The 21236-nt window shown below is 38.6% G+C and overlaps 1 protein-coding gene across 1 annotated transcript; it reads right to left on the bottom strand.

The window, feature by feature from the left end:
- Positions 1816-5138, bottom strand: LOC109229034 (E3 ubiquitin-protein ligase At1g63170-like). Its single transcript, XM_019394339.1, has 3 exons — positions 4099-5138; positions 2670-3039; positions 1816-2336 (listed from the first exon to the last, which is right to left on the bottom strand). The coding sequence occupies exons 1-3, from the start codon at positions 4596-4598 to the stop codon at positions 2190-2192; spliced, it is 1017 nt and encodes a 338-aa protein (XP_019249884.1). The 5' UTR covers positions 4599-5138; the 3' UTR covers positions 1816-2189.

Here is a 21236-nt window from a genome sequence, read left to right as displayed (position 1 = left end):
ACCTAATCCAATTTCAGTTACAACGAGTGTTTATGTATGTTTTTATGCCTGCAAATCGTTCACAATCAGTAATACGCCTAGATATCATGTTTATAGGGATTTCTATTCGCAGTTATGTCTGATAATCTGATTAGCCTAATGAATCAATGTCATTACGCCTAGTTCATCTTCTTACAACTGGTCTTATTAAGCAACGAGATTTCCTGCAACTAGTTCTTTTGAAAGGGCTTTAATCTAATTAGATATCCTATCTATAGATATTAAAGGGGGTCTATTTTGAAAACTTGTTTGTTTCTGCATTAACAAGACATAGTACTACATATAGGCAAGCCTTAGGGCATTTTCAAAATCTGCATTTCTCTGAAGTTGTTTCTCTCATTCAACGTTTCTGATTCTAATAACCTTTAAAAGAATTCCTAGGCAACTGCTAGGTTATAACTTCTGGGTATAAAAGTTTGGTCTATTTCTGCACAATCACTTAGAGATCCTGCTTTAGGACTTTGATTAATAAAGACCTTAACTGTGTTTGAGTCGTGCTGCTTGCATGTTTACTTGAGGAGGAAACTTGAGCCTTTTTATCTGCTCCCATTATGTGAAAGTCCTGCATGTTTTGACTGTCGCCTTAGATTCTTGCCTTTGAAACCTTAGGGGTACGTCTAGAACCACTTATATATAGAGGTCCTAACTCCCTCCGGGACTATTGGGAAGGGACGGTAGCAGCACGCAATAGGAATCAGTGACCAAACACTCGCTTTGCATGACCAATAAGGGTGGGAAGGGTAGACATGGGATATGATGACTACGCGTTAATGTCACGTGTAGCCCCTTATTGAGGAGTGTTTACCGGACATTGCGTGAGGTGATCCTATAGGATAAACAACCTAGGACCCCTCCTTAACCCAAATCCTCTCCTTTTTTTTAAAAAAAAGAAAGAAAAGAAAAAACTTTGTTTATATAATTTGTTCAAACCTTTATTTCACTACTTGACTTGTTCAATGAGTTTTACAACTTATTTGATTTAACTATTTGTATGGACTAATGTGTAAATATAAGTTCGATCGGGACCCACAGTTGTGGACCAAGAGGGATGCCTAACACCTTCCCCTCGTGGTTATTTCGAGCCCTTACCCCAATCTCTGGTAATGCAAACCAACCCAAGAGTTAATCACTCTAGGTGCCCTAACGCACCATAATCCATTAGGTGGAGACTATTCTAATACCCAATTCCCAAAAGGAAATGAGTCATTACACCCCGTGAATGTCGAAACCCGGACCTCCTCCCCGCGTAGGGAAGGAAAAAAAAGGGGGCGCGACACCAGTTTCTTTTCAGTGTAATTTAACATATTATATTGGATTATTCACAATTTATGTTAGATATTCGCCAATGAGTGCTACTTAATAAAATGAACTACAATTATTGTTTAAACTGATCAGAAGATGTAAATATTTTTTAGTCAAGTTTTGATACTGTCAATGGTCAAAACTTAAACTATTACATTATGTACGTTTATTTCTTTTGCTTGTTTGTGATGATAGCCAAATCAAAATTTTCACTTTGAGTTCCTCACCTCAACATCCGATAATCCACCATGTTATTCTTTGTGCTCTTCTTTTTTTTTTTTTTTTTTGAAATTCGCTATTTTTTGTCGGAAATGATTAATTTATTGTCAAGAAAGTAAATTTTTTTGTTAGTGTACAAATTTTATAAAATAAATTCTTCTAAATATGATTTCGCCTTACGCCACGAGATATAGTTGAGCCGCCCCTGTGTTTGCAGATTGAGGGCACTAGGAGAAAATCCCACAAAAGAAATGATATTCCAAATCGACAAAGCTGACTAATTTCCATTTTGCTTTAAGAAGCCTCTACTAAGCTTTTGAATTTAACATCACACTGGTAGTCAATACAGAAAGAGATACAAAATGATATTGGGAAGAGTTAAATAATATCTTCCCAAAAAGGAAATAACTCTTGCACCATCAACTTCTCTTGATTCTTCTCAATACTTTCTCACCAAGAAGCATAGTCACTGGTGAACTATAATTTACAATAACTTTTTGCTCACTCTAGTAACTATGTTTTACATGCAATTTGTGTTGACCTTTTCTTTAAAACTTGGGCAAGAAAATTAAAAGAAAAAAAAAAAACACAAATGAAGTATTAGTACTATCATGAGCTTTCTTGCATTTTTACCTCTCTAATTCCTGTTTACAGAGAGGACAACAAGATATAATTCTGAGCCATTGATCCACACATTTGAGATGGAATATATGAGAACAAGGCAATTGTCTGATCTCTTCTTTGTCTCTGTACTTGACCAAACAGATACAACATTCCTGTTATTCCACAAATTTGTTAGGCTTTAATTTGAGGAATGATGTACAAATTTCCTTGCTACTTACTTTTTTTTCTTTTTCTAAGTGTGTATTTGGTACAATGAAAGTCCGAAAAATGTTTTCTATAAAATAATTCATTTTTAGTGTTTGGTAGCCAGAAAATATTTTTTAGACGAAAAATGTCTTCCTTCACTTCAGGACGGAATTCATTTTCCTTCATAATTATGTCAAACTCTTAACTTAAAATCACTTTCGTCATACCAAAAACATCCTTTCTTAACAATTTGTTTCTTTTCTAATTCTAGGTGTTTAATAAGGAAACAGATCACTTACAGCATTTTCATTATCTATAGCTGAAGTCTGAAACTCCTGTTTATTTCCAATTTCATTGTATTTCCAGCTTGGTAGATTGGAGAGTTGTTCATCAGATGCGCCTCGATGGAGCGATCCCATGTTCATGTTATAGCCAAGAAGACTACTCAATAGTGGCACACAACAGCATAACAATACAAACAATATGAAGGGGAAAGAGTAAGTGACAGCATTCCAAGCTAGCAGTGAGATGCAGAGGACATGAAGTTTTGGAGCACGATGGAATGATCCAAAGCGTGAATCAAACACCCAAACATTCCCCATTACAAACCATATGGCGAAGAATAATTCTATACAAGTCCGACATCTCTCCAGCAGAGGCGGCAAGGCCCTGGAAAAACAATTTTACACATCTAAAATATTGAAAATCAAATTAATAATCTTGATAATTTACTTCTTACAGCGAATATACGGATAGTATAACACTTTTTGCGTTGTTAGTGCCTATAAGTTAAATCATTGGAAATTTATCTTTTATTCTATTACATCTGATCTTAAATGGTTGTACTCTATGCAAATTCTTGAAAAATCTAAAATTAAGTAAGTTTGTTGATGTAGCTAAGTCTAGTTTATGCACAAACGTATAAGTTCATCACAGCCACATTGTTTAATGGTGGAGAAAGAAACAATTTGAGACATTTGGTTCTTGTAGACAATTTTTAAATCTTTTCTTGCCACCAGCCGAACCACATGACTCAAAACAACAGAAACAAGAAATGCAGCCTAGTCAAAAGTCAAATGAGGATTACGTTATTAAAATTGGAGCCAAGTATTAAAATAGAACAAGTATTGAGCTATGGATTAGAGTGATTTTTTATTTGTTTAACACATGTTGAAAAATGAATACAAAAGCGAGACCTGTCAAATTCTTTATGCATGTCAACACAAAATAGCATTTGATATGTTCAAATTCAAGAAGGTATTCATTATGTGGATGGAAACCATGGCGTCTATTGAGCCTCAAATTACCCCTGAGGGAGCAAGGGAAGGGAGAAAATTACGGTCAATTCTCTCTATAACAGCATCGTTTGTTTCGAATATTTTTTGATGTTATAGCGAAGTGTTGTTATAGAGAACATATATTATAACATAACACAAAAATTGATTCTGAAAAAGCTTGGTTTTTATAGTAAAGTGTTGTTGTATGGCGATACTGTTATAGAGAGGTCTGTCTGTACCACTCATTCCGTCCATATTATTTGTCTTTTTAAAATGTTTGCACACCTCTCAAAAAAAGATATTAGTCTTATTATAAAGATTACTCTTCCTTATTTGATACTCCACTAACTGGTATCTACGAAAAAAAATAACAAAAGTGACCATGTCAAATATTTTTACAGAGATTCATTTTGCCAAAACGACTAATATTTTGGACAGGGTGAAGTATTACCTTGATTCATCATGGTTTATTTGCTGCTCAATATCAGAATCATCTCTTTGCCTGATATATAATGCCCAATAGCGCCAATAAAGCAGAATCAGACTAAGTACACATCCAAAAGAATATCCAAATACCCAAATCCTCATTGGCCAAACTGGCCTTTCTTCCTTTGAAATAGCCAGTGTGTATGTTGTGACAATTATCTGAATACTTAAAGCTATGCACTCCATCATCATCCAAATCACAGAATTAAAAGGATTTGAACCAAGTTCTGATCTTGAACCATTTTGGTAATGAAAAACCCTTCTTAAGAAACTGAAACACCTTGATCTTGATATTCTAATAGCCATTCTTATCAAGAATGACGAAAGTGGTGTCCTTGATGAAGACATGTTTCTAACATTAACATCCATTGTTTCTTCCACAACTTCAGTTGCAATTGTCGGTAAAGGAACAACAACTCTAGAACTACATAACGAGTCTGTCGTAATGAAGTAACGACTATTCATTGTGAATGATGACTCTCTATCAATAGATTCAACTAAAACCAGTATTTTCAATACGAAATACAGATATATAGTAAAAAAAGAAAAAGAGTGTAATGGGTTCGGTGATAAGAACCAAAATATTGAACAATTAAATTTAAATCATGGAGCCGACTCTTTTAAGAAATTTGTCAACGAGGAGAAATTTCCAAGAACTTTCAAATTCTTACTGCTATCAAGTAATATATCATCAGTAATAATACCATATAGCATGTGGGTGGAGAGACAATGATTATTACAGAATTTTTCAAAGAAAATTCCCTGCTAGCATGTCACAGCAATAATTTCCCAAGTTGAACCTATTACATAATTTCAAGAATCTCTAAGAAAGTGAAGAAAATGGATAGAATAGAGAAAAGAGGAATGGAAGTAGGAATAAAAAGGGAGAAAATAAGAAGAGAAAGAGGTTATGGGGTTGAACAAACATGACAGAGGAAGGTGAAGTTTGGGTTCAGATGGTGACCAATAATCAAACAGCCCCTTTTGCTTTGATTTCAAGTGAATTTTTTTAAAATAACCGTTGGCCTAACTTCCTCAGACGTTTTAGGCTTTATTATTATTTTTTTTTTTCTTTTTGTTTATTGAGAAAGCAAAGTATGAAAGCTGAAAGCATTGTGGGGTTCTTGAAATGCACATTTACTCTTTGAGTCGTTTTGTATGTGGATTAGAATTAGAACATCAGCAAAGAGTATTCTAATTTTCCCTGATGTTGACGTTGAGTCAATCCCATTTTTTATACTATAAGGGCCGTTTGGTAGAGGTATAAGTAAATATAGTGCCGGTATAAAAAATTTAATACCACCTTTATACTTTGTTTGGTTAGCAAATTTGGTATAAGTTATCCAGGATTAAAATTAGTATCGAGATAACTTATACATTGTAGGGAGTGGGATAATTAGTGCCAGGATAACTTATATCTTTTTCTTAGAAATTATGCAATTGTCATTTTTAATATAACATGCCAAACAAAAAAATTAAAAAATAATACCAGAATAACTAACCCCAGCATAACTTATCCCAACATAACCCATATTCAAACCAAACGACCATGTTAACTTATTAGTATTTGGATAGCTACGTAATTAAGATTTTGAAATTTCTGGCGGGTTTAGTAGCTAATCGCTTGCTGAGGTTATCAGTTGGCCACCTAATCAAACCCAGTAGCAAAAGCAACTTCGTCATTGTGTCATATTGTGGCAACACTAGCACGGCTCTCTTTCTTATCCCTAGGTGCGGATTCAGAATTTTAACTTAATGCTTTAGATTTTTATATTTTATAATTAAATTCATTACACAATAAAAACTACTATAAATATAAAATATGTATATATTTAATGAATTTTGATTGTTTTTTTTATATATATATTTAAGTTTCGTATTAAAAGTATTGAGTTCAATTGAACCCGTAATATGCTAGCTATACCCGACTTGCCAAGAGAACATGCGGTTTAATATCTTTGGTCAGCCACTGTCAGCGCTGGTGCCTTGATTTTGTGCAAAGAATACTATAGGGCTTAATATTTGATTGCGACATTTTTTTTTTGATTTTCTTCTAAGGTACAATACCTAGTCATTTTTGTATTTATATGTATGCTGGATTTTGGGAAATCATTTTTATATATGCACACACAAGTACTCCATTAAATACTATTGAATTGTTTTTAAAAATTAAAACACGTTAAATCAGAAAACCAAGTGTAACATCCTAATATGCTCTCCCTCTAAGTTTTTCTTTTTATTTTTTCTTGTGAATCAAAAGAATTTCATGCATTATGTATAGTCGAACTCGGTTGGCGGATGTTAATCTGTGACGTGGGACAAAAAGCTAATATAATGTTGATATTTCATGTGTTATACTCCCACCGTTTACTTGGCACGTTTTGATTTTTTATGCCCCTTAAGAAATAATAAATGAAGTGCATAATTTAATATGATACTCATATTAATTGATGCATATTTTATTAGATTTGAGAAAATGATTTGAAATGAGTAATAAATATGGTGGGTATAACAGGAAAAAAAATTGTCTGCTCTTGATATGCGTAAAGTGATAAAAAAAAAATCTATTTTTAGTATACATGCCAAGTAAAAGTGAACGGAGGGAGGGAGCAGGTATTTATGTATCATTTACTTTTTGACACTCATAGTAATCTGTATTCGAAAAGTACATTTTGAGAACAGAAATTAAGTAAAACAAAAAATGAACAAGAAAACGGAAATTAATTCGCGCCACCTGATCCACAGTATTTCTTTAAGGAACTTAATCCCTCCTAGTATCCGGGGTTTAGGATTATTTCCTCCCAGGATAAAACGGATTACCCTCACTGATGTAGCGGTACTTCAAACCCCAATGACCAATGAACTCAAAGATCGGCAGTAACTTGCACTTACTTTTATTTACCTTTTTTTAAAAATAATGCAGAAGGAAGAAGAGAGTTCAGAATTTTCGTAAGAAAAATATGAGGGAATGACTAGGTATTTATAGGGGACTTTTACCTAGTTATACTATATTAGAAATTTATTTACCAATGTTCTCTATGTTTTGTAGTTTTTAATAAGTATCTAGGTTTTTCTTGCAAATTGTGTAGATTGCTCCTTAAAAGGCTCCCACCCCATTATTAGTGTCTTCAATTAAGAGATTCAATTATATCATTTCCTTTTTTTCCCTGTCCTCTTCTCTCTCCTTTTTTTATAACAAAATTCCTTAATCTACGCCCAGAATCTCCATCTTCTCTCTTTCCTCCACTGCCGATAATTTTATATTATTAAATCATCAATCGCATCGTTCTTTTGCTAGGAGACCGGACAACACTGAAAATGAAGAAATATCCATGAATTGTATGATAAATGTATCATAATTGTATTTAAATTGTATCAAATACATCAATACGTAAAATGTAATTGTATCATACTTGTACCACAATTGTATATAACTTGTAGATGGTATATTAATATCCAAAATAATATCTAATACAATGCTAATAATTAATATATAATTATCATATATTTGTGATACAAACTGTGAAATTCGTCACGATCTCACAACTGCTCATAATTCAAATACAAATTTGATAAAATCCTGAAAGAATTCTTACACAATTATGATACAATTTAAAACCGACTCTAAACTTAAACTGATACAATATTATATTATACTTGTATTAGTATTATATCATGTATTGTTTTAGTTACAAATTGTGATACAATTCTAAATTATGATACAACTTTGATCTTCATCTTTTTTAAGTTTCAATTTAAAACATCCACCTAGAACCAACTCTAAACTTAAATTATAATACAATATTGTATTTTAATAGTATTAGTATCGTATCAGAATTGTCTTAGGTATAGATGTATCAAATACAACTCAGATACAATTATGATACATTATCGTAATACAATTCTGAAACTTCATCTTCCTCGAGTTTAATTATGAAATTCAGCCTAAAACCAACTTTAATGTAAAGTGAAGCTTACCCACAACTTGATTGTAGAGCAAATCTTGAATTTCTTTTGTATTGTATAAATAAGAAAGAGATTTTGGACGATTAAAGAGAGAAATCGTATATCAACTGCTTTGGAAGAGGAAAGAATCTGCAATTTTGGGGGGATAACAGTGGAAGAGGAGTGAGTAAGTGAGATTTTGGTTAGACATATTATGGGTATCAATGGGTTTCTTACTGTGGGTAAGTACAAAGAGAGGTGATGATTTTGGAGTTCTGTGGGTTTCTTACAGTGTGATTTTGGGTAAGTACAAAGAGAGGTGATGATTTTGGGTAAGTACAACGACGGATATAATTTTTCTTGAAAAAAGGAAGAGCATCTTAAATGTAGGGGATTATGTGTAACTGATACCCAATATTTAAGGTATGTTTCATTTCCTCATTTTTATGATTTTGTATAAAACTAGTAAATATAGGTATATAAAGTAATTAATAAGGAACCTAAATAAAGGTAGTAAATATATTTCTATTATAGTATAGCTAGGTAAAAATCCCTATTTATAGCCAACAGGGTGAGTCCAAACGAAGTGGTACAACTCTTTCAGATGTTCTTTCGCGTAAAATGGCTATTACGGAAATGGTCATAAATATATATACGAAACAAATAATTTGGTCCCATCAAATCTATTTTCCTCTTCCAATATGGGACAATGTTACTTTGTAAAGGACAAAAATTTAAAATTTTATTTTCTCTCCATTTACCATTCATTCCATTTTTGAGACAAAAACCCAACATCACTTTCATCACAAGAATAGTTTTATGCGTAAATTTGGTTCCAAATTCACCATAATTGGTAGCGAAGGCGTAACTAAAAGGCAAAATACATTGTTTACCCATCCATCTTGCACTCAAATCCCTATTACACACCTTTCAATCACGGATAACTTTTTACACATTTAATCTTTCTAGAGTGTGTCTAAGACGCACCACTTTACTCACGTGGTTAGTGCGTATTTTTACCAACAAAAGAAGCGCGTGAGCAGTAGAATTTTTGTATCAGAGGTCAATTTTTTGGTTTTCTAAATTTTTTAAATAGGGTCATCTTCTTCCTTGTTTACAAAATCACCAAACCTGTCATGGCTTCTCTTGATACTTAAACCCACTTCTCTCTACCCAATCTACTTCTTCTCAAATAGACCCACCAAGATTTTAATATTTCTTCTTGTTGATTAGTTCTTGGTTTTGTAGACTTTTTGTTGAGAAGTTATAATTAGAATTCAACAATTAAAGCTCTTTGTAGCTCCCCCGACCATTTAAACTTGGCTCAAGCTTATGTATAGAAGATTATTTTTTCCCAAAAAAGCTTAACTTGAGCTTTTGCCATGGATAAAACAATTTTTTCGAATAATGAGTTTTTCAAAATTTTCCTCGGCCATTAAAGCTCAACTCAAGCTTTTGCAGATAAGTATATTCTCTGATTTCGTTAATGGGTGAATTTACAAATAACTAATCGTAAATTTTTTAATCTTCTTCACTAAAAAATACACTTTCTTCTTTACTATTACTACCTCGTTGCTTCAGTTGTTGGAATCAAAAGAGCACAAACAACAAGTGAAAGCATGGTTTTGAGCAGTTATCATGAACAAGATGAAGAATGTTTACCCTAAAATCGGATAACAATTGAATTTATACACGGTTTTGAGGATACGTGATATCACTTAGTACAAATTAAAGAGAATAAATTAATATTGAAATTGACGATAAAAGAATAAATGCAAATCACACAAATTGAATAGCCTTGGCCCTCGAGTTCAGTCACCCTTGAACCAAAAGATGTCTCAACTGACTTATGAACAGAGTAATAAGATAATAAAAACTAGAAAATGACAGTATATTTCTTTGTATTGCGTGAGAATGATCTTTTTTACAAATGATCAGACCCCCTTTATATAGTAGGGAGTCCTACCCTCGATACAAATCTATATGAGATAAGAAATCTCATGATTAGCTAATTAATCTGTCACGACCCGGATTTTCCACCCTCGGGGGTCGTGATGGCGCCTACTCGAAGAAGCTAGGCAAGCCACAAATCATAAACTCCTAATTCCTTTATTTTAAATCCTTTTTATCATTCATAACAACAAGCGATAAATATTTAAATAACAGCGGGATATGAAATTAAAGTGGAAAACTTAAATTATATAAGCTGAACAAAATGCGAAAATCAACATGTGCTTCTACCCAAGAACTGGTGTCACAACATCCACGGACTACTAAGAGTACTAAATACAATTGTTTGAAAGAAATATAACACCGTCTGTCTCGAAAACATGAGATACAGAATGAAATATAAGATAGAAGAGACGCCGGGCCTGCGGACGCGTGCAAGGCCACCTCGGAGTCTCGGTGGACTGAAGGCTGGCTCTCGAGTTACTGCTGCTGTCCGGGACCTGGATCTGTGCAAAAGAGCACAGAGTGTAGTATCAGCATAACCGACCCCATGTGTTGGTAAGTGCCTAGCCTAACCTCGGCGAAGTAGTGACGAGGCTAGGACCAGACTATCAAATAAACCTGTGCAGTTATATAATATACAGCGGAAAGTAAAGCAGGTATAAGCAAGTAAGGATGGGAGGGGGAAACATGCTTCAGGGAATAACAGGTAAAACAGAATATCAAGAGAACCATAAAGGAATCAAAATCCAACCACTAGCAAGAATAAGGAAAACAAAGGCAGATTTCACTTTCTTTTCACATCTTGTTGCAGGCGTGCAACCCGATCCCATTTTATTTCATCTCGTGGTAGGCGTACCACACGCTCCCATTTTATTATATCTCGTGGTAGGCGTACCACCCGCTCCCTAATCATATTGTTGCGGCGTGCAACCCGATCCATATATATAATAGTGTTGCGGCGTGCAACCCGATCCATATATATAATATTGTTGCGGCGTGCAACCCGATTCATATATAATATTGTTGCGGCGTGTAACCCGATCCATATATATAATAGTGTTGCGGCGTGCAACCCGATCCATATATATAATAGTGTTGCGGCGTGCAACCCGATCCATATATATAGTATTATTGCGGCGTGGAACCCGATCCATATAAAATATTGTTGCGGCGTGCAACACGATCCATATATATAATATTGTTGCGGCGTGCAACCCGATCCATATATATAATATTGTTGCGGCGTGCAACCCGATCCATATATATAATATTGTTGCGGCGTGCAACCCGATCCATATATAATATTTACAATTATAACAAGAGTCCCGACAAAGGATCAAAAGGTCTACACTATCCCGGCAAGGGAAAAAGGAACAGCTAGAACCAAACTTGTTACAACACTTATCTACCTCAGCCATACCCAAACTTGTTAGAACACCTAACTACCTCAGCTATACCCAAACTTGTTACAACACCTAACTACCTCAGCTATAACCATAATCCTTACCTAACACAAAGAATCATCAACCTAAGTATCCGTAATATCAATGAAGAACACAATACAAGGGAACCACAGCTCAACAATAGCCCGACAAGGGGGCAACATAATGATCTCTTCTCTTTCTCACTTTTACTTCACAATTCACTTCATCACTCGAGCCACTGCTCTAGAGGTTCAATTATCACTTATGCTTTCACCATTCGTTATGCAGCTGGAGCCAACGCTCCTCAACGTTCATAGGTCACAATTCTTTTCACAACATTACACAACAAATAGAAATTTTCACCAAGGCATGAATAATACCACGAAATCATGGAAATCACAATATAAAACTCACGGTCATGCTCGACACCGACGTATAGATACTCGTCACCATGCCTATACATCATACTCAACAAGAAGCAAATAGCAAATAGGACGCAACTCCTAATCCCTCAAGCTAAGGTTCGACCAAACACTTACCTCAAACTTCCACGGCCAACTCAATCCTCAATAACCGCCTTTCCTTTCGAATCCGACTCCAATTCAATTGTATCTATACAATAATGACTTCAATACATCAATAAATGCTAAACAATACGAACCCAATGCCTAATTATAGCTTTTCCATCATTTTTCCCAAATACTCAAAAATCGACCCCGGGCCCGCTTGGTCAAAACATGAGGTTCGGACCAAAATCAAATCTCCCATTCGCCCATTCGCCCAAATATATAACTTATTTTCAAATTCGACCCCCAAACGAGGTATAAATCAAGAAAAAAATTAAAAAGCCCTAACTCTACCCAAATCCCAAATTTCCTACCCTAATAACATGTTTTAGGCCTAGAAATTCATTAGATGTTGAAGAAATTGGAAGGAAATAAGCTAAGAATTACTAACCCAAGAGGTTTTGATGAAGAATTGCTTCAATGGTCGCCTAAGAGCTTGGAGAAGGAAGGTCTTGTGAATTTTTTTTGAAGAATCCTGTAATGACACTGTTCTGGAATTTTAAAATTTAACTGGGCGAATTTGTTCTACGCGATCGCGGACAATAGATTGCGATCGCATAGGGTAAGGTTTTCTGGGCACTACGATCGCGGACAAAAGCTTGCGATCGCATAGGGTAAGGTTTCTGAGCATTGCGATCGCGGAGTGGAAAATGCGATCGCATAGAAGAATTTGTGAACCCCTGAAGTTTGCTCTATGCGATCGCGACCTTCCTTATGCGATCACATAGAGGAAATCACTAGACAACAGATGACAACTATTTTCTGCAACTTTTCTAAGTCTAAAACCATCCCGAATCACACCCGAGCCCTCGGGGCTCCTAACCAAACACATGAACTAACTCAACAACATCATACGAACTTATCCGTGCGATCAAATCGCCAAAATAACATCAAAAATAATGAATCAAACCTCAAAATCAAGAGTTTTCCCTCAAACTTCATTAAAACATCAAATTTTCCAATTTAGGTCCGAATCACGTCAAACGACGTCCATTTTCAACCAAATTTCACAGGAATGACTTAACCATATATAAGACCTGTACCGGGCGCCGGAACCAAAATACGGGCCCGATACCAACACGTTCTAATCAATTTTCACTTCAAATTTCCTTAAACAATTTCAGAAAACAATTTTACTAAAAAATTTGTTTCTCGGGCTTGGGACCTCGGAATTCGATAACGGGCATACGCCCAAGTCCTTTATTTTCCCACGGACCCTCCGGGACCGTCAAATCACGGGTCCGGGTCCGTTTACCCAAAATGTTGACCAAGGTCAAATTTGTTCATTTTAACATCCAAAACTTAGCATTTTTCACAGAATTTCATGTTTAAGCTTTCCGGCTACGCGCCCGGACTGCCCACGCAAATCGAGGCGACTCTAAATGAGGTTTTCAAGGCCTCAGAGTCATAGAATTCAGTTAAAAATAGGTGATGACCCTTTGGGTCGTCATATTCTCCACCTCTAAAACAACCGTTCGTCCTCGAATGGACAGAAGAAGGAAGTACCTGAGTCGGGGAAAAGATGAGGATAACGGCTCCGCATATCGGACTTGGACTCCCAGGTCGATGCCACAGGAGGCTGACCTCTCCACTGAACACGAACAGAAGGGAAACTCTTCGACCTCAACTGACGAACCTGCCGGTCTAGAATAGCCACCGGCTCCTCCTCATAAGACAAGTCCTTGTCCAACTGGACAGTGCTGAAATCTAACACGTGGGCTGGATCGCCGTGATACCTCCGAAGAATGGACACATGAAACACTGGATGCACGGCTGATATGTTCGGCGGCAAAGCAAGTCTATAAGCCACCTCTCCCACTCGATCAAGAATCTCAAACGGACCAATGAACCTATGGCTAAGCTTGCCCTTCTTCCCAAATCTCATCACGCCCTTCATAGGCGACACTTAGAGCAATACCCGCTCACCAACCATAAAAGCCACATCTCGAACCTTGCGGTCTGCATAGCTCTTTTTCCTGGACTGAGCTGAACGAAGCCTATCCTGAATGATCCTGACCTTGTCCAAGGCCTCCTGAACCAGATCCGTACCCAACAACCGAGCCTCTCCCGGCTCAAATCATCCAATCGGAGACCGACACCGCCTACCATATAAAGCCTCATAAGGAGCCATCTGGATGCTCGACCGGTAGCTGTTGTTGTAGGCAAACTCTGCTAAAGGCAAAAGCTGATCCCACGAGCCTCCAAAGTCAATAACACAAGCTCGGAGCATATCCTCCAAAATCTGAATAGTCCGCTCGGACTGACCTTCCGTCTGGGGATGAAATGATATGCTCAACTCAAGCCGTGTGCCCAACTCTCGCTGAACTGCTCTCCAAAAGCGCGAGGTAAACTGCGTACCCCGGTCCGAAATGATAGATACAGGCACACCATGAAGGCGAACAATCTCCCGAATGTAGATCTCAGCTAACTTCTCAAAAGAATAGGAGACTGCCACAGGAATGAAATGCGCTGACTTGGTCAGCCTTTCAACAATGACCCATACTACGTCGAACTTCTCCCGAGTCAGCGGAAGTCCAGTAACAAGGTCCATAGTGATCCACTCCCACTTCCACTCGGGAAGCTCAATCCTCTGAAATAAATCACCGGGCCTCTGATGCTCGTACTTAACCTGCTGAAAATTCAAACAACGAGCCACATATGCTACGATATCCTTCTTCATTCTACGCCACCAATAATGCTGCCACAAATCCTGATACATCTTCGCGGCGCCTGGATGAATAGAGTACCAGGAGCTTTGGGCCTCCTCCAAAATCAATTTCGGAGCCCATCCACATTAGGCACACATACTCGACCCTGCAATCTCAAAACTCCATCATCTTCTAAGGTAACCTGCCTGGCACCTCCGCACTGCACCGTGTCTCTAAGGACACACAAATGGGGATCATCATACTGCTGATCACGGATACGCTCCAATAATGAAGAACAAGCGACCGTGCAAGCTAACACACGACTGGGCTCAGAAACATCCAGTCTCACGAACTGATTGGCCAAAGCCTGAACATCCAAAGCAAGCAGCCTCTCACCGACAGGAATATAAGCAAGACTGCCCATACTGGCTGACTTCCTACTCAAAGCATCGACCACCACATTGGCCTTTCCCAGATGATATAAAATGGTGATATCATAATCCTTCAACAACTCCAACCACCTCCTCTGCCTCAAATTCAACTCCTCCTGCTTGAACAGGTACTGAAGACTCTTGTGATCCTTGAACACCTCACATGCCATGCCATATAGATAATGCCTCCAAATCTTCAATGCATGAACTATGGCTGCCAACTCCAAATCGTGAACCGGATAGTTCTTCTCATGAATCTTCAACTGCCTCGAAGCATAGGCAATGACTTTGCCATCCTGCATCAACACTGCTCCTAGTCCAATACGAGATGCACCACAATAAACCGTATAAGGCCCGGAACCTGTGGGCAACACCAACACCGGTGCCGTAGTTAGAGCTATCTTGAGCTTCTGAAAGCTCGCCTCACACTCGTCCGACCATCTGAACTGGGCACCCTTCTGGGTCAACCTGGATACCCTCTGCTGACAAAACATGACCCAGGAATGCAACTGAATTCAACCAGAACTCACACTTCGAAAATTTGGCGTAAACTGACTATCCCCCAAAGTCTGAAGAACCACTCTAAGATGCTGCTCGTGCTCCTCTCGGTTGCGGGAATATATCAAAATATCATCATGAAGACTATCACGAACAAATCCAAATAAGGCCTGAACACTCGGTTCATCAAATCCATAAGATCTGCTGGGGCATTTGTCAACCCGAATGACATCACCAAGAACTCATAATGCCCGTACCGAGTGCGGAAAGCTGTCTTAGGGACATCGGATGCCCTAATCCTCAACTGATGGTAGCCAGATCTCAAGTCAATCTTTGAAAATACCCTGGGCACCCTGAAGCTGATCAAACCAATCACCACTCCTCGGTAATGGATACTTATTCTTGATTGTAACCTTGTTCAATTGCCGGTAGTCAATACACATTCTCATTGACCCATCCTTCTTTTTAACAAACAACACCGGCGCGCCCCAAGGCGAAACACTGGCCTAATGAAGCCCTTCTCAAGTAAATCTTGCAACTGTTCCATTAACTCTTTCAACTCAGGCGGGGCCATGCGATACGGCGGAATAGAAATGGGCTGAGTGCCCGGAGCCAAATCAATTCAGAAATCAATATCCTTGTCGGGCGGCATATCCGACAGGTCTGAAGGGAAAACATTAGGAAACTCACGAACAACGGGCATAGAATCAATAGAAGGGACCTCATCACTAGAATCATGAACAAATGCCAAATAGGCCAAACACCCCTTCTCGACCATACGCCGAGCCTTCACATACGAGATAACACTGCGGGTAGAATGACCAGGAGTCCCCCTCCACTCTATACGAGGCATACCCGGTAAAGCTAAGGTCATAGTCTTGGCATGACAGTCCAAGATAGCGTGGTAAGGTGATAGCCAGTCAATCCCCAATATAATATCGAAGTCAACCATATCTAAAAGCAACAAATCTACACGGGTCTCAACACCTCCACCTCTAATACCTTTACCTCCACCTCTAAAATCTCTACCTCCACCTCTAATACCTCTAGCTCCACCTCTAATACCTCTACCTCCACCTCTAGCTAACTGAGCGGGCTGGACGAGTCCCTCAATGAACCTCCCCACTCTCTCTCACGGTAGGAAGTATGATAAGAGCATGACGAGCCAAGTCAATGAATCTGATCTCGTACTGAGTAGCAGTCATAGAATCCTGCTGGGGACGCTCAAACTGCCTCCGATAGACGTAGCTGATCTATCACTGGTCTGTGCTGCTGCTGCTCAGCTGAAGAACCGGTACATGACCTCGCCATTCGCGAAGAGACAAGAGTAGAGGTTTCAATTTAGCATTTGAGAAACAAAGCCGCACGACAGGAAAGAACAAGTGTGATGTTTTCCTAACTCCGTAGACTCTGGGGGATAAATACAGACGTCTCCGTACCAATCCCTCAGACTCTACGAAGCTTGTCCGTGAATTGTGAGACCTGTGTAACCTAGAGCTCTGATACCAACTTGTCACGACCCGGATTTCCCACCCTCGGGGGTCGTGATGGCGCCTACTCGAAGAAGCTAGGCAAGCCACAAATCATAAACTCCTAATTCCTTTATTTTAAATCCTTTTTATCATTCATAACAACAAGCGATAAATATTTAAATAACTGCGGGATATGAAATTAAAGCGGAAGACTTAAATTGTATAAGCTGAATAATATGCGGAAATCAACATGTGCTTCTACCCAAGAACTGGTGTCACAACATCCACGGACTACTAAGAGTACTAAATACAATCGTTTGAAAGAAATATAACACCGTCTGTCTCGAAAACATGAGATACAGAATGAAATATAAGATAGAGGAGACGTCGGGCCTGCGGACGCGTGCAAGGCCACCTCGGAGTCTCGATGGACTGAAGGCTGGCTCTCGAGCTATTGCTGCTGTCCGGGACCTGGATCTGTGCAAAAGAGCACAGAGTGCAGTATCAGCACAACCGACCCCATGTGCTGGTAAGTGCCTAGCCTAACCTCGACAAAGTAGTGACGAGGCTAGGACCAGACTATCAAATAAACCTGTGCAGTTATATAATATACAACGGAAAGTAAAGAAGGTATAAGCAAGTAAGGATGGGAGGGGGAAACATGCTTCGGGGAATAACAGGTAAAACAGAATATCAAGAGAACCATAAAGGAATCAAAATCCAACCACTAGCAAGAATAAGGAAAACAAAGGCAGATTTTACTTTCTTTCACATCTTGTTGCAGGCGTGCAACCCGATCCCATTTCATTTCATCTCGTGGTAGGCGTACCACCCGCTCCCATTTTATTATATCTCGTGGTAGGCGTACCACCTGCTCCCTAATCATATTGTTGCGGCGTGCAACCCGATCCATATATACAATAGTGTTGCATCGTGCAACCCGATCCATATATAATATTGTTGCGGCGTGCAACCCGATCCATATATATATATTAGCGTTGCAGCGTGCGTGCAACCCGATCCATATATATAATATTGTTGCGGCGTACAACCCAATCCATATATAATATTGTTGCGGCGTGCAACCCGATCCATATATATAATATTGTTGCGGCGTGCAACCCGATCCATATATAATATTGTTGCTGCATGCAACCCGATCCATATATAATATTGTTGCGGCGTGCAACCCGATCCATAAATAATATTGTTGCGGCGTGCAACCCGATCCATATATATAATATTGTTGCGGCGTGCAACCCGATCCATATATAATATTGTTGCGGCGTGCAACCCGATCCATATATAATATTATTGCGGCGTGCAACCAGATCCATATATATAATATTGTTCTGGCGTGCAACCCGATCCATATATAATATTTACAATTATATCAAGAGTCCCGACAAGGGATCGAAAGGTCTACACTATCCCGGCAAGGGAAAAAGGAACAGCTATAACCAACCTTGTTACAACACTTATCTACCTCAGCCATCCCAAACTTGTTACAACACCTAACTACCTCAGCTATACCCAAACTTGTTACAACACCTAACTACCTCAGCTATACCCAAACTTGTTACAACACCTAACTACCTCAGCTATACCCAAACTTGTTACAACACCTAACTACCTCAGCTATACCCAAACTTGTCCCAACATCTAACTACCTCAGCTATAAGCATAATCCTTACCTAACACAAAGAATCATCAATCTAAGTATCTGTAATATCAATGAAGACACAATACAAGGGAACCACAACTCAACAATAGCCCGGCAAGGGGGCAACATAAATGATCTCTTCTCTTTCTCACTTTTACTTCACAATTCACTTCATCACTCGAGCCACTGCTCTAGAGGTTCAATTATCACTTATGCTTTCACCATTCGTTATACAACTGGAGCCAACGCTCCTCAACGTTCATATGTCACAATTCTTTTCATAACTTTACACAACAAATAGAAATTTTCACCAAGGCATGAATAATACCACGAAATCATGGAAATCATAATATAAGACTCACGGTCATGCTCGACACCGACATATAGATACTCTTCACCATGCCTATACATCGTACTCAACAAGAAACAAATAGCAAATAGGACGCAACTCCTAATCCCTCAAGCTAAGGTTAGACCAAACACTTACCTCAAACTTCCACGGCCAACTCAATCCTCAATAACCGCCTTTCCTTTCGAATCCGGCTCCAATTCAATTATATCTATACAATAATGACTTCAATACATCAATAAATGCTAAACAATACGAACCCAATGCCTAATTATAGCTTTTCCATCATTTTTCCCAAAAACTCAAAAATTGACCCCGGGCCCGCTTGGTCAAAACATGAGGTTCGGACCAAAATCAAATCTCCCATTCGCCCACGAGCCCAAATATATAACTTGTTTTCAAATTCGACCCCAAAATGAGGTCTAAATCAAGACAAAAATTAAAAAGCCCTAACTCTACCCAAATCCCAAATTTCCTACCCTAATCACATATCTTAGGCCTAGAAATTCATTAGATATTGAAGAAAATGGAAGGAAATAAGCTAAGAAATACTAACCCAAGAGGTTTTGATGAAGAATTGCTTCAATGGTCGCCTAAGAGCTTGGAGAAGGAAGGTCTTGTGAATTTTTTTTGAAGAATCCCGTAATGACACTGTTCTGGAATTTTAAAATTTAACTGGGCGAATTTGTTCTACGCGATCGCGGACAATAGATTGCGATCGCATAGGGTAAGGTTTGCTGGGCACTGCGATCACGGACAAAAGCTTGCGATCGCATAGGGTAAGGTTTCTGAGCATTGCGATCGTGGAGTGGAAAATGCGATCGCATAGAAGAATTTGTGAACCCCTGAAGTTTTCTCTATGCGATCGCGACCTTCCTTATGCGATCGCATAGAGGAAATCATTGGACAACAGATGACGGCTATTTTCTGCAACTTTTCTAAGTCTAAAACCATCCCGAATCACACCCGAGCCCTCGGAGCTCCTAACCAAACACATGAACTAACTCAACAACATCATACGAACTTATCCGTGCGATCAAATTGCCAAAATAACATCAAAAACAATGAATCAAACCTCAAAATCAAGAGTTTTTCCTCAAACTTCATTAAAACATCAAAATTTCCAATTTAGGTCCGAATCACGTCAAACGACGTCCGTTTTCAACCAAATTTCACAGGAATGACTTAAACCATATATAAGACCTGTACCGGGCGCCGGAACCAAAATACGGGCCCGATACCAACACGTTCTAATCAATTTTCACTTCAAATTTCCTTAAACAATTTCAGAAAACAATTTTACTAAAAAATTCGTTTCTCGGGCTTGGGACCTCGGAATTCGATTCCGGGCATACGCCCAAGTCCCATATTTTCCTACGGACCCTCCGGAACTTTCAAATCACGGGTCCGGGTCTGTTTACCCAAAATGTTGACCAAGGTCAAATTTATTCATTTTAACATCCAACACTTAGCATTTTTCACAGAATTTCATGTTTAAGCTTTCCGGCTATGCGCCCGGACTGCGCACGCAAATCGAGGCAACTCTAAATGAGGTTTTCAAGGCCTTGGAGTCATTGAATTTAATTAAAAACAGGTGATGACCCTTTGGGTCGTCACATAATCGGCCTCTTCTTGATACGTGCCGGGATTTTCGCTGTGATCCTCACCCGATTGCGGATATTTTGGCTTTCTGTTATTTGGCTTGGTAAGTTTTCCTCATCTCGCTTGATCTCTATCTTACTTGGTCTCGATCTTGACCAATCTCGATCTTGATCAGTCTCTGGGTCACGAGCTCGGCGATCTGACTTTGCACCATGGTTCGATATAACACGAGGTTAAACCTTTGCCTATCATGTTCCAGTCTCGATTAGTCATATGAAAGTCAAGCTCGGTTTTGACCGTATATAGATAGTACTCTTATTTCTCAGAAAGAAGATGACGAGAAACGATATGAATTTTCGAGCTCCATCTCGATGGGCCATGACGTAAGTGATGAACGTCACTAATACACCCGATCATGATGTAAGCAACAACTCAAAACGTCCCGTCGGTCCAGTTACCAAAGTATTAAATGCCTGTTAGTTGCCGTCGGCTACCATAAGTTCTGAACCGTCGCCGGCAAGCTATAAGTATTGTAACCTTCCTCTATTCAGA

Source organism: Nicotiana attenuata, chromosome 7 (assembly GCF_001879085.1).
Source record: "Nicotiana attenuata strain UT chromosome 7, NIATTr2, whole genome shotgun sequence".
NCBI lineage: Eukaryota > Viridiplantae > Streptophyta > Magnoliopsida > Solanales > Solanaceae > Nicotiana > Nicotiana attenuata.
This window is presented reverse-complemented; position numbering and strand designations above follow the sequence as displayed.